Genomic DNA, 14,450 nt, shown 5'->3' on the forward strand with positions numbered 1-14,450 from the left:
CAGCAGCCTAAATGAATGACGATACCAAAGGATGTTAGCTTTGCAGATTACACTTAATTATTGTGTGAGTTTAACTGTATATATACTTCTTCATTATATTCTTATTCTGTAAGCCTCATTTCCCGCCTACCCTGACCTGATTCAAATTGTGGTGAAGGAAATTTCCCAGGGATACAATCCTTGATGTAATCTAAGTTGGAGTTATCTGATAATCTCTTTAAAACAAAAATAAATGCATAAGGCAGGTCTATTTCCAGTTTTTTAAGGAATCTCCACACTATTCTCCATAGTGGCTGTACTAGTTTGCGTGATACTGGATGCTTGGGGCTGGTGCACTGGGACGACCCAGAGGGATGGAATGGGGAGGGAGGAGGGAGGAGGGTTCAGGATGGGGAACACATGTATACCTGTGGCAGATTCATTTTGATATTTGGCAAAACTAATACAGTTATGTAAAGTTTAAAAATAAAATAAAATTAAAAAAAAATGCATATATATATATATATATATATATATACACATATGCGTCATGGGTATTTCACAATATGTACACACCCTGTTGAAAAGGAAGGTGGAACAAGATTTCAGTTTCATAACACACCAAGGCTAAGAAGGGGAAGCCATGGCCGGTGAGTTGTTTTTTTTTTTGTTTTGTTTTTTGTTTTTTTTTTTACTGAAAACAGCTTCTTGAAAGAATAGTTTTGGAAGGGGCTGGCTTTTACAGAAGCCATAATTAAGTTCTGTGAATGTGCAAAGAGGGAGTGTTTGTGCAAAGAGAGGGATGGGTAGGGGCAAAGAGAAGGAAAGGGGTGCGGAACAGTAAGGGACAGAAAGGAACCAAACTTCACTGGCTGCTCTCTGGCTGTCATTTTGCAATCTTAACTGAATTCTGACAGAGGGTGCAGAATTGGCACAGAATGGGTTCCAGCAGCTCTCTCCAAAGTAAATGGAAAATCACTGTTTCATTATTTTATTATGCACAGTTGTATCAACACGAAGCATGTTAACATAGGGTTTTCAGGTACTATCTTGGGGGTAGTAAATCTCATTCTTTGGGCCACTCTGTCAGCACATGGATGATACTGAAGGAAGAATGAGGTGTGAGTGTCCTCAGGATTACCACACTGTGTGGGAAGGCACATTTTATTGATTAAATCTGAACGAGGCTATTCTGAGTTGCTGAGATGAAAGGAAAGTGAGGTTGTTTTCATGACTTGAGGCATTCTTTTGTTTCCAACAGACAAGGTTCTGAAAGAGAAGAGGAAGCTGTTTGTTCATTCAGTGAGCAAGGGTACAATAAATGGCTTGCTGGATGAGCTATTAGAAAAAAGAGTGCTGAACCAGGAGGAGATGGAAAAAGTAAGAGATGAAAATGATACAGCTATGGATAGAGCCCGAGTTTTGATAGACAATGTTATTCGTAAAGGACCTTGGGCATGCCAAATCTGCATCAGCCATATTTGTGAAGAAGACTCCCACCTGGCAGGAATACTGGGGCTCATTTCAGGTAAGGGTCTGTGACTCAGACTGAAGTTCTTGTAAGCCCTGTGTCATTAGACCTAATATCTGACTTCTTCATTGGTCATATTAGTTTGCAGACTAATTCCTTACCTCTGGTTTCAGGTATTTTAGTGATCATATTGCATGCCCCCTGTCTCTTTTCTTCTTTGGTCCTGTTTTTTGACCTTAGTGTCTCTCTTTTGATTAAAGCTTGTTTTGTATCCTGAGTATATTGTAGCTCATTTGTTGAAATTCATGAGAACAATCTTGAAAAGTTTCATACTGTATTCTCCAGTCATCCTTGCAAGGTACTCTATTGATTTATCTAGTAAGTTAGTTATAGTCTAAAGGTCCCTAGAAACCTATGCGCAGAGATTTGACAGGTTTAAACTCTGTAACCAAAAACTTTGCATAATGTCTCTCCAAAATTTTGCTCTCCAAGAAGAATAAAATATATTTCAGGGAGAACAGAAGACTCAGAGAATAAATTAATTGCTTACAGAAAAGTAGAGATTTTAAGTGGACTCTTGCTTTTCATTGCCCCCTTGCATTTTCTTTCGAGTAGATTGTGCACTCTACTGTGCACCATTCTGGGAGGTCCATCGCCTCTCTTTCTGTCTCCTGAAGACTCAGTCCAGGCTCAGCCATCTGAGCTGCCCTTTCTATGGTTCCCTAGCTTCTCCACACAAAAAAAGACTGCAGCTCTGATGGGCTTCTAGTTATTGGCTTCTTTTTAGCTGCTCAGAGTCCCTGGAGAAGGGAAAATCTACCCACTGTATAGTCCATGGAGTTGCAAGGAGTCGGACATGACTGAGCAACTTTCACTTTTGTGCTTCTAAAATCATTCAAGGAAAGTAGATGTTATTTGAAACAAGACATCATGTGTCCCTCAGGACCTGAGAGGAGCCGTGCCCCTCTCAGTGACAGCAAATGTTTTTTTTGGTGGTGGTGTTGAATTTTTTTGATACATTTTTTAGATTAACTCCCACCTCCAAGAATTAAAGACAATCAATAAAAATAAGGGTTTAGAATATCTATATAATTGTCAAAACTTTTTCTTCCTTATCATATTTCTTTTAACTCACAGTCCTTTAACCCTAGAAGCACTTGTGCAACTCATTGTGATAAATAATTCCTGGATCTGTTTCTCCAGATGTTGGATGATACCTCCTCAGTCAAGGTTGTAATGGCTTTGGTTCCTCCTCATCTATTTGGCAGTTGGACCCAAGTGTTTGATAATTGGATATAATATTTAAATTTGCTCTAAGAGGACACACCTAAAAACATTTCTTGACATATAAACTATGGTAATAACAAGCCCTCCTCCAGAAAATGTTCTTGAATTTATCAATGGTTAATTTAGTCCAGCAGTCTAGATGGGAAGGATGGGACAAATTTTAGCCTATGTCTTGGACTTGCAGTATGTGGGATGTCCTAAGGCTCTCCTCCATTCACAGGAGAGACATGGCCCATTATTTGTCTATGGAAATCTTGTCTTTAGTAGGTACTATGACTTGGAGTAGTGTTGGTTCATGCTGATACTTAAGTTTCTAGAATATGTTTCTGAGGTCAGTTGTGCTACATTGAGATATTTATAAAACCTTAAATAAAGTTAATTTCAATTCTTGTGCTTGAAATTGACAATCATAATATCTAGCAACCTCAGAGAACATATTGATAGATTTGATTGAGTAAGAAAAGTGCAGATTACAGGTTGTGGTCAGGGCTCCAGTCATATGCATAATTGTATAAAACCCTTTGTGGGCTAGAGAGTAGCTTAGTGATTAAGAGGCCAGTATTGATAATCAAGACATTTTTGTATTCAAATCTTGGCTCTACCACCTTCTTGTTATATGACTTAGGAAATTCACTTAACACTGATTGGGGATAGGCCTCATTTTCATTCTCATTTTGTTGTGATAAATCTTGGCATGGCTAAGTGTCCAAGCACAGATGCCTTTTAGTGTTAGTTTTCTCTGAAGTCCAGGTCAACTCTGAATTAGACAACTTCACTTTGAATACACATTAGTTAGGTGTACTGATTACCTCAGGAGCCACCTTAAGATATATGTGATTCTATAGCTGATGCTGTTTCCATTTTATTTTCATCATAGAAAGTATAAATTAAGGAAGTCACTTTCAGACACTTTTGTTCTAGCACTACTTTAAGTTAACAAGTCCAGTCATTCATGTGTAGAAGCTTTTGTTTCCCAGTGATAAGTGTGGCTCCAGGTGAGTCACATCTTACACAGGATTAAAACCTGTAGAAGGTATCTTTAGTAATGAGCAGCCAGTACACTGGGGTAAGAATCTTTAGAGATTGTAACTATTTTAATGTCCTTTGTCTTTCCTCAGGTTCACAGTCTGAAAATTATCTTAGACAAAAACCCCAAGCAGTGGTCCCTCCTTTTCCAGGTAATGGTACTCTAAAGGCAATAGCATTCTTTGAATGCCACCTTCCTTGATATTAACTACAGATTAATGGGATGAATCAGGGTGAGAGGACCATGGGTTTATTTACAGATTTATTCTATACATTTTTCTCTTCTTTATCTATTCTGCTTTAGCAGGAGCTGTTTCTACAGCTTCACTATCATGTTAACAGTTCTGAATCTGTATCAAATCCTGAATAACCACTTGAGTGCCACATTTTGCTATTCAAGCATCCACTGAACATGTGCATTCATCTCCTGCAGACAGTTTCAATCATGTGAACTGAGACAGCTTGCCATGCCTCCCCGACCTTGGCTCTCCTCCACTTTCCTCTGTCTTGATTAATGGTACCACTAGCACCCAGTTATTCAAACCAGAAACCTGAAATTATCTTAGGCCATTTCTTCTCCCTGACTTCCAACATTTAAGCGGCACCCAAATTTTATTTTCCTCTCACAAATTCTGATTGGTTTCTGCATTTCTACTTCTACTATTAGATTTCAGAGCCCCTATTCCAAGAGTGTTCCATAATTCTCCAGTCATAACTTCACTATATTTTTCTTGTAACTAAAAATAAATGCATTATTTTCCCTCATAGCACTTTCAGCTTTATGAGGAAATTGAACATACATGTTTGCTTATAGATCACCTCTAATAGAATTTCTCCTGTAAATCTGTAATATATATGCAATTAATATTTGTTAAGACTATTTCACTGAATAATTCGGGCAGAATCACTACTATTTACTATGTCATTAGAAAATATTTGCATGTGCCAATTGTGCTACAGACCCTGTTCTATGGACTATTTAGAAAGTAATAAATAAAACAAACAAGATTTATTCTTTTCTTAAAACTACTTGAATATATGAATAGTGAGTGCATAGGCATTTAAGAAACTCCATCATCAAAATAAAGCCAGCCAAAAATTTGGGGATGAAAATGACACTACACAAACCTCTGTCAGTGACATGATATAGAATATTATAACAGAGATAAATATTTATAATAGCTAGATATGATAGAAACTTTTGTTCCAATTCAAGGAATTTCTAAAATGGGCATTTTTTTTTCTTCAGATTTAGCTTTCCTTCAGGTGGTAACTGAGATATCTAGGTCTCTTTCATGCTATGGCTCTGATATCTGCAGCATGCAATGCCAAAATGATTGTGGTAATAACAATCAAAGTAATGGCATTGGAAGGAATATGTAGGATCATTTGTAAGAAATTTTGTTAGGCTTGGTCTGGATGAATAACATAGTGTATCAGCTTTCATCCTATTATCTAGAACTTAGTTATATGGCCATACCTAATCACTCGACTTGTTAGCTATATAGATTAGCTGTGTTTTCAGGAAAAAGAATGAATTGTCTTATTGAAGGTTTAACCAGTCTCAGCCACAAAATTTAAACACAAAACTTTTCATTCAACATAGCACTGAAGGTAGCACAAGGAATACCTTGGTCGCAGATGGCAAGAAAGTTCTTGTCATCTGGGACACTCATTGTATAACCAAATACTATAATATAGTCTAATATATATAATATAATATAGCTCTACTGCTGCGTCACTTCAGTCGTGTCCGACTCTGTGCGACCCCATGGACTGCAGCCTACCAGCCTTCTCCGTCCATGGGATTCTCCAGGCAAGAACACTGGAGTGGGTTGCCATTTCCTTCTCCAATAATATAGCTCTAATATAGTCCAAATATTTATATAATTTTTCTATTGTTCTTCAGACTCCTTTTTTAAGAAATGCAATATTTTTTCCACGTGATAATGATTTCTATAGTTTTTTTCCCAACTGTATCCATTCTAATTATCTCTTACTTTCTCCATAGTCAACGAACTTCACGCTACATCGGTTTACCTGAGTATACTACAGTTTCTACAAGTTCTTCCTCAAAATTGAATATAATTTTCTTGTTTGACAGTTTCTAACATATCCCAACATCAATAGAAATTATTTATATTTTGAAGCAAAGATTACATTAATTTATTTAGAAAATGTGTAACATTATTGGATGATGTTGAATTTGTGATCAAATAAACTCCCAAGTCTTTTCTCACATAAGCCACTCTTCCTCATATATTTGTGCAATCAATATTTAGTGCTATGGATTCCTCTAGGTGTACACCTTGATTTATTACTTATTTCATATTCATTTTTGTCCATGTATTCAATATCTTCTTTTTCTCCCTCTATGTACACACAGTAATGAGATCCTAAAGTATAGGACAAAGGCTTTTCCTTCCTACCTTCCTTCCTTCCTTGCAGTCTCTAATGCCTACTTTCTCAACTGTTAAGCAAATAAATAGATATATAAACATGAATTTTCAAATCATTGGAATATATTCATTAAGGCCAACTTCAATTATCTAAGATTTCAATTATTTGAAATATATTTATAGCTTAATTCTTTTATCTAACATACTGTTTTCTGGGAGTTTTCTAATGATGGTCTTGAAAAATTTCCTTTTGCTTTTTAATTAAAAGTATTTGTAAAATGCTAATTCTAAGTGATGAAGGGATGTGATGCCTGTATCACATCCTGGAAATCTCCAACTTGGAATATATTCCTTTAGCAGAGTTGCTTTCAATGGTGTAAGGAGTAACCAGGATCATCTTAAGGATAAATGCCTTCCTCCATGGCTTCATGCACAGGTGATTCTGGGAGGTACACCAAATGGGATACTCAGGAATGCCATTATTCATAATGTTTCTTGTCTCTTGCAGCTCCTCAGGCAATGAAGGATAACCCAGTTAAGCTTGCATCTTCAGGACCAGGAGGGAACCTCAAGCTTTGCCCCCCAGAAACAGCCCAAAGAATATGGAAAGAAAAATCAGGAGAGGTGCTATGCTTGGAACATAAGGATCTGGGTGAAAGACACACTGGAGAGAATTCTAAACTGCAGTGGTTCTTTCTTAGAGCTAATTTCTTTGACAGATTCTGGAAAACCATCCTGTTTCTTCCCTTACATAAAGAATTCCTATTTCCCTGGTTTATTTAGAGATTTTCAAGTTTAGTCCGATCCCCTGAGAAAATAATTATAATAGTAAAAACAAAACAGTTAAAATAATAAAAACAGCTACTTAATATGAGGCAGGCACTGTTCTGAGGATATTGCATATAATAACACCTTGAACCCTCAAAATAGCCCATTTTAAAGATCATAACACTGAGGCAATAGTTGTGAAATAATGTGTCTTAAGCAGTAAGTCAAGGAATCAGTTTTAAAATTGAGTCATTGTAGCCCTAATTCTGCTCATTTCCCTCAGTCCTACCTCTCAAAAGTAATTAAAATCAAGTGCTCAGCTGACATCTGGGCATTCGCAGATTTCATTCCACTCCTATGGTAGGACTCATTCACCCCTCTTTATTTTTACCTATGGTTCAAGAGATTGGGTTTCTGTAGAGAACTAAGGGAAGAGAAGCTGTTAAATCCTCAAGATGAATATTTAATTAGAGAGAACAAGGCTATTTGTTCAACCTGTGTTTCTTACAGATTTACCCAATAATGGAAATGTCGAACCGCACACGTCTTGCCCTTATTATCTGCAACACAGAGTTTGAAAATCTTACCAGAAGAGATGGAGCTGATGTTGATACCAGAAATATGAAGGTGCTACTAGAAGGTCTGGGATACAAGGTGGATGTGAAAGAAAATCTCACTGCTTCGGTAAATTTTGTCATAATGTAGAGACAATGGTCATGGCCTTTACTCCTAAAGAATGTAAGAAATATTGGTTGTAGCACCAGAAACTTAATCTCTTGATAATCTAAAATTCAAATTTGTTCTTGTACGGTATTTCATGCTTCTATCCTAGAATCTTTTAGCAAGAGTCTGGTGAAACCTTTACCTGGAAAATGTTCCATTAATTCAATTATATGTTTGTGGCCACAAAAATAAATAAATAAGCAATGTCCCTTACTCTGCACTAGAAATCCCTTAATTACACCCCAAAACTCTTTTTTCACCTTTCCATGAATCGAAAATTAAATGTTCCTTTTGTATTCCATTGATTTTCATATCATTCAGGAGTGTCTCTTTATTGGATTCCAAGCTGCCATGATAACCAATCACATAGTTCAACACCAGTGGTATTAATATGTCTCTTCCAGGAAATGATTTTAGAACTGAAGGCATTTGCTGCTCGCTCAGAGCACCAGACCTCTGACAGTACTTTTCTGGTATTCATGTCTCATGGAATTCGGGCTGGCATTTGTGGGAAGAAATACTCTGAAGAAGTCCCAGACATATTAAAAGTTGATGACATCTTTCAAATTTTGAACACCGGGAACTGCCCAGCTTTGAAGGACAAACCCAAGGTGATCATTATCCAGGCCTGCCGTGGTGGTGAGTGCTGATGTCTGTCAGAACACAGGGCCCTGAAGTATTGATTTCATTATCTGTGTGTGTCCAGTATTTTTCCATTCCTTTGAGTTTACTCTTCAGTGTCAAAGAAAAGCTACCATCCTGTTTGGTAAAAGTAGATATTCTTTGACATTACAAAAGGGATTATAGCTTCTATGAATTATATGACTGGTCGGTAGATTTTTGTTCCTTTTTCAACTGAAATATCACTTTTAATCTTAAGACTTTGATGTTGTTAGAATTAATTTGAGGGTTAGGAGAGACAAGAGTTGTTAAGATAGTTTTTGAGATATATATGTGCATCTGTATCTGAATTAAAGTTATTGACAAATCAGTAAATGGTTGAACAGATGTTTAGTGGAGAAAGTTTTCTTGGCTATTGGCAGTAACAAGAAACCAAATCTTGTCTTTTCAGAGAAGCAAGGGATGGTATGGGTAAACGATTCAGTAGCAGCTTCTGGAAACTGTTCCTTAGTGGCCCCAGAAGATTTTGAGTCTGATGCCATTAAGAAAGCCCACATAGAGAAGGATTTTATTGCTTTCTGCTCTTCAACACCAGGTAATGAGTATCTGTGTAAAACACCTTTATGAGCATTACCAGTGCAGAAATTCACGTCAATACATTAGAGAACGGATATCTGTGTTAAAATTTTCTTTTTTTAAATTAATGTATTTTATTTTATTTTTTTAACTTTACAATATTGTATTGGTTTTGCCATATATCAACATGAATCCACCACAGGTAAAATTTTCATGAGACTTTTGAAGACTAATTCAAGTCCTCCTCTCAGTTACACCTTCAATTGTCCTTATCCATGGAAACCAAGTAAATATACATTTATTTTACTAAACTCCCATGGTGCAAAATTATTTTTGTACTGTGAGGAATAAATAGATAGGTCCACATGTTGACATCACTTAACATTTCAGTTTGCCTAGGCATGTATTTATAGAAGAATATTTATAAAAGGGGAGAGGCAGAAAAGCAAACAAAGTATACTGAGTCCCTATGGTAAAGGTATTTTAAACAGAAGTGTGGAGTTTATGAAACAGGAAAAAACTGAATGATTCTAAACCTAGATTTTGGATTATCAGTTCAGTTAAGTTCAGTCGCTCAGTCGTGTCCGACTCTGCAACCCCATGAATTGCAGCATGCCAGGCTTCCTGGTCCAACACCAACTCCCAGAGTTCACTCAAACTCATTTCCATTGAGTCGGTGATGCCATCTAGCCATCTCATCCTCTGTTGTTCCCTTGTCCTCCTACCAACAATCCCTCCCAGCATCAGAGTCTTTTCCAATGAGTCAACTCTTCACGTGAGGTGGCCAAAGTACTGGAGTTTCAGCTTTAGCATCAGTCCTTCCAATGAACACCCAGGACTGATCTCCTTTAGAATGGACTGGTTGGATCTCCTTGCAGTCCAAGGGACTCTCAAGAGTCTTCTCCAACACCACAGTTCAAAAGCATCAATTCTTCGGTGCTCAGCTTTCTTCACAGTCCAACTCTCACATCCATACATGACCACTGGAAAAACCATAGCCTTGACTAGACGGACCTTTGTTGGCAAAGTAATGTCTCTGCTTTTCAATATGCTATCTAGGTTGGTCATAACTTTCCTTCCAAAGAGTAAGCATCTTCTAATTTCATGGCTGCTATCACCATCTGCAGGGATTTTGGAGCCCAGAAAAATAAAGTCTGACACTATTTCCACTGTTTCCCTATCTATTTGCCATGAAGTGATGGGACCAGATACCATGATTTTAGTTTTCTGAATGTTGAGCTTTAAGCCAACTTTTTCACTCTCCTCTTTCAGTTTCATCAAGAGGCTTTTTAGTTCCTCTTCACTTTCTGCCATAAGGGTGGTGTCATCTGTGTATCTGAGGTTATTGATATTTGTCCTGGCAATCTTGATTCCAGCTTGTGCTTCTTCCAGCCCAGTGTTTCTCATGATGTACTCTGCATATAAGTTAAATATGCAGGGTGACAATATACAGCCTTGACGTACTCCTTTTCCTATTTGGAACCTGTCTGTTGTTCCATGTCCAGTTCTAACTGTTGCTTCCTGACCTGCATATAGGTTTCTCAAGAGGCAGGTCAGATGGTCTGGTATTCCCATCTCTTTCAGAATTTTCCACAGTTTATTATAACCCACAACAGTCAAAGGCTTTGGCATAGTCAATAAAGCAGAAATAGATGTATTTCTGGAACTCTCTTCCTTTTTCCATGATGCAGCAGATGTTGACAATTTGATCTCTGGTTCCTCTGCCTTTTCTAAAACCAACTTGAACATCTGGAAGTTCACGGTTCACGTATTGCTGAGCCTGGCTTGGAGAAGTTTTTGGATTATGAGTACTGCCAATTATATTATGACTCTGTCACTTGGTACTTTGTAAATTAGTTCCAGTTATTTAGCTTCTCTGGGCTTTCTTTGAATTCCTCACTAATATATGTGAATACAAGTGCCATTGTCATAAGTCTGAAAACATTTTAATAATAAATACAGAATGTTAAGTAAGCATGACATAGAGTAAAGCACACTTTAAATTATTGCCACTATTAATGATGTTTTATTAATAGTTGTTGCTTAAATTCAAGCTTTTACCTTGAGTTACTTTCCATATCCAGGTTTGAATAAAAGTCATCCACTATAGTTTGGAATTTCCTGGACATTAAGATTCTCCTGATTACTTCCAGCCTAAAGATTTGCCCCTGATAAAATAGTTTAACTTACAGATTTTTTTCTATAATGAGTTACCATCTCTCAGGAGACAGCATGCTTTTGCATTGTGTTGAGCATATCTTGATACAGAAATCAATTTTTTTTTCAAAAATGAAAACAATGACACTAGGGAAAGCCTCCATACATTTACAATTTGAGTGTATTTAACAGACTTTTTTTAATATAAATTTATTTATTTTAATATTTACAATATTTAATATTTAATAATATTTAATATTAACAATATTTATTAAAATTTATTAAATTTTATTTATTTATTAAAATTTATTTTAAAATTTATTGAATATTAACAATATTTAATATTTAATAATATTTAATATTTACAATATTGTACTGATTTTGCCATACATCAACATGAATCCACCACAGGTATACATGTGTTCCCCACTCTGAAACCCCCTCCTTCCTCCCTCCCCGTACCATCCCTCTGGGTCATCCCAGTGCACCAGCCCCAAGCAACCAGTATCATGCATCGAACTTGGACTGGCGATTCTTTTCATATATGATATTATACATGTTTCAATGCCATTCTCCCAAATCATCCCACACTCTCCCTCTCCCACAGAGTCCAAAAGACTGTTCTATACATCTGTGTCTCTTTTGCTGTCTCACATACAGGGTTATCGTTACTAGATGTAGCTATTAAAGAAAAAAAAAATGATCCCACTCTTCCACAGAGATTTACCTCTAGGTGTTATAATCTTTATAGGCCCCTTGGCTTCTTGACATCTATCTTGTTGATTTTTGTCTCATTTTCTTTCACTTTCCTCATGCTCCTTTCCACATGATTCGTAGAAACTCCAGTTCATTTCCTTGAGTTTCTATGAGTAAATCTAGCTTTTTATCCTCTGGTATTACTTCCAATTACATTGTAGTACTCTTATGAAGAAAAGTGACCATTCTCTAACTACTTTCACTAAGAACTTGAAGAGATATTGGCCTGCAATTCTCTCCCACCTACTTCCTTTAATTGAAGCCATTTTCATTAAGACAGCTGTAGTTTTAGATAGGATTTTAATCTATTACTATTATGCATTTTATTACCATTTCCATTGGCTAAAATGTTTTGATAATTTTCCTATATGTTCCTTTGCATAATTTAAAAATTGCTTTATAACTTCTAAGTCCTACTATTTTTATAACTATTTTTTTAATATATCGTTTCTTTTTTTTTTAATATATCTTTTCTATGAGAGTGTTTTGTCTTATGATCTTTCCCTCTTAAACCTTTTCTCAGTATGGACTTCTTTTCTGTTGGTAACATTTTCATATTAATTAGTAATTTCTTTGTCTAAATGCTTTATGACCAATATTATTTGATTTTAATTAAATCACAAGGTAGATAAATTTAAAGAAATTTTATTAATATGAATTCCTTGTATAAACTGGGTACTGCTGCTGCTGCTGCTAAGTTGCTTCAGTTGTGTCCGACTCTATGTGACCCCATAGACAGCAGCCCACCAGGCTCCCCCATCCCTGGGATTCTCCAGGCAAGAATACTGGAGTGGGTTGCCATTTCCTTCTCCAATGCTTGAAAGTGAAAAGTGAAAGTGAAGTTGCTCAGTCATGTCCGACTCTTGGCCACCCCATGGACTACAGCCTACCAGGCTCCTCTGTCCATGGGATTTTCCAGGCAAGAGTACTGGAGTGGAGTGCCATTGCCTTCCCCGAAACTGGATACTACATTTGTATATTCTTCCAGATCCTGGTAATGCATATTACATCTAATATGCAAATGTATGTTGGGGGCAGAAATTATTACCCTACTTATTACAGTCGAGGCCTGCATTTCAGAGTGTATAATTAACAGTGGTACTCTTGGGATCCACACTCTGGTATTTGTTCCTCAAGGCCCAGTCACTCCCTTCCATTCCAACCTGCCTTTCTCTCCTTCTCTACTATATTTGTGGTTCTTTGAACCTCAAAGATTATCCTGCATAACGTCTGTACCATATACAGCATTCTTCATATGGCTTTAAAAACTGTCAAGTGTCACTGAAAATATACACACTGTATGTTGAATAGAGTCACTTAATGACGGCATACAGTCTGTAAGAAATAGCATAAACTCAACAGTCTGCTTTAGCTGGAACAGAAATCCTAGGACTCCATTTCTGTAGCCAAGTGAGAGAGCTTGCATGAAATTTGAAGTGTGTTTTCTTCATAGATAATGTTTCCTGGAGACATCCCATATTTGGCTCTCTTTTTATTATTAAACTCATCAAAACTTTTCAAGAATATGCCTGGTCCTGTGACCTGGAGGAAATTTTCCGAAAGGTACGTGCTAGATACTTCTGAAATACTACCTCCCTGTCTATTCTAACTGGCAACCTAAGGAGCAGCTCTGGATATGTTTTCTTCTAAAAACGTCCTTTTCAAATGAGTTTTGAGGTTTTCTTTGGTGAGTCAGCCAACCCGGAAGCCAGTTCCAAGCTATTATGATCTAGAAAACAACCCCTAGAAAATCACTTATTTTAACATCCCTCTTTCCTGAATAGACAAATGAGTGAACTCTAATTTACTTATGTCCAAAACTATTAGATTTAGTAGATTTTAAAGCATGTCAGTCCATCCTTTGACATGCATATTGCTGATTTGTATACAGGAAAATCTTTTTGTTTTAATCATTTATTTTGCTACTATTTTTCCAACGTAAGTGAAAATCCTTCCACTCGGGGTAGGGGCGGGGTGGGGGCGGGGTGGGGGCGGGGTGGGGGCGGGGGGGGGCGGGGGGGGGGCGGGAGGCGGAATCTATAGAACTTATTTTCCTTTTAGGTTCGATTTTCATTTGAGCTGCCAGATGGTAAGGTACAGATGCCCACTGCTGAAAGAGTGACTTTGACAAGATGTTTCTACCTCTTTCCAGGATATTAAAGTAAGTAAGTTGTAAGGATAGACGTGTATGTTGTAGGGGCGGGGCAAAATTGGGGGACGAGTGCTGAACTACCCTCCTAGTTAAGATCTCAAGGTCTAGTATAATAAACAGGGGATAATGGAAGGATATCGAAAGCCTTTCTGCTGGTTAGTACAGGGCACACTGCACTTCCCTTAAGGTTCTGCAGAGGTAGATGGCCATTTCTCAAGGTTAGCTGATGTAGATTGAGATTTGGCCAGAAGATGATGAAAGCTCAGTTTTAGACGTTCCTCCCCTTTGCCTCAGCAGGGCAATATTGAGACATAACATGGGCTCTTCATTCTTAGGAGTGTGTGTAACCACTTGGTGGAGTCATTTTATAACTTGCATTTATTTTAGCAGAATTCTTTTTTAATGCTTGTTTTATTTTCTCTTCCTTTTCCATAGGAAGCCAGGAGTTCTGTCATTCTATAACTGTTTTGGAATCCTGTTGGCAGAAAACAGACATTTCTTTAAACATTTCAATAAATTAGAAATAGAAATGAAA

The 14,450-nt window shown here is 37.1% G+C and overlaps 1 protein-coding gene across 1 annotated transcript; it reads left to right on the plus strand.

The window, feature by feature from the left end:
* The first annotated feature begins 610 nt into the window (after positions 1-610).
* On the plus strand, positions 611-14,450 carry CASP1 (caspase 1). The gene is made up of 10 exons (XM_055547416.1): positions 611-629; positions 1,241-1,507; positions 3,856-3,915; positions 6,671-6,786; positions 7,441-7,614; positions 8,058-8,292; positions 8,726-8,869; positions 13,217-13,326; positions 13,825-13,924; positions 14,351-14,450. Exons 1-9 carry the CDS (start codon positions 623-625, stop codon positions 13,921-13,923), a joined length of 1,212 nt encoding a protein of 403 aa, XP_055403391.1. The 5' UTR covers positions 611-622; the 3' UTR covers position 13,924; positions 14,351-14,450.

Source organism: Bubalus kerabau, chromosome 15 (assembly GCF_029407905.1).
Source record: "Bubalus kerabau isolate K-KA32 ecotype Philippines breed swamp buffalo chromosome 15, PCC_UOA_SB_1v2, whole genome shotgun sequence".
Lineage (NCBI taxonomy): Eukaryota > Metazoa > Chordata > Mammalia > Artiodactyla > Bovidae > Bubalus > Bubalus kerabau.

What these genes read in the sequence shown, in the direction of transcription:
- CASP1 (XM_055547416.1), top strand. An exon ending in AGTGGTCCCTCCTTTTCCAG is followed by an intron (nt 3,916 to 6,670) that starts GTAATGGTACTC and finishes TGTCTCTTGCAG; the next exon opens with CTCCTCAGGCAATGAAGGAT. An exon ending in TGGAGGAAATTTTCCGAAAG is followed by an intron (nt 13,327 to 13,824) that starts GTACGTGCTAGA and finishes TTTTCCTTTTAG; the next exon opens with GTTCGATTTTCATTTGAGCT.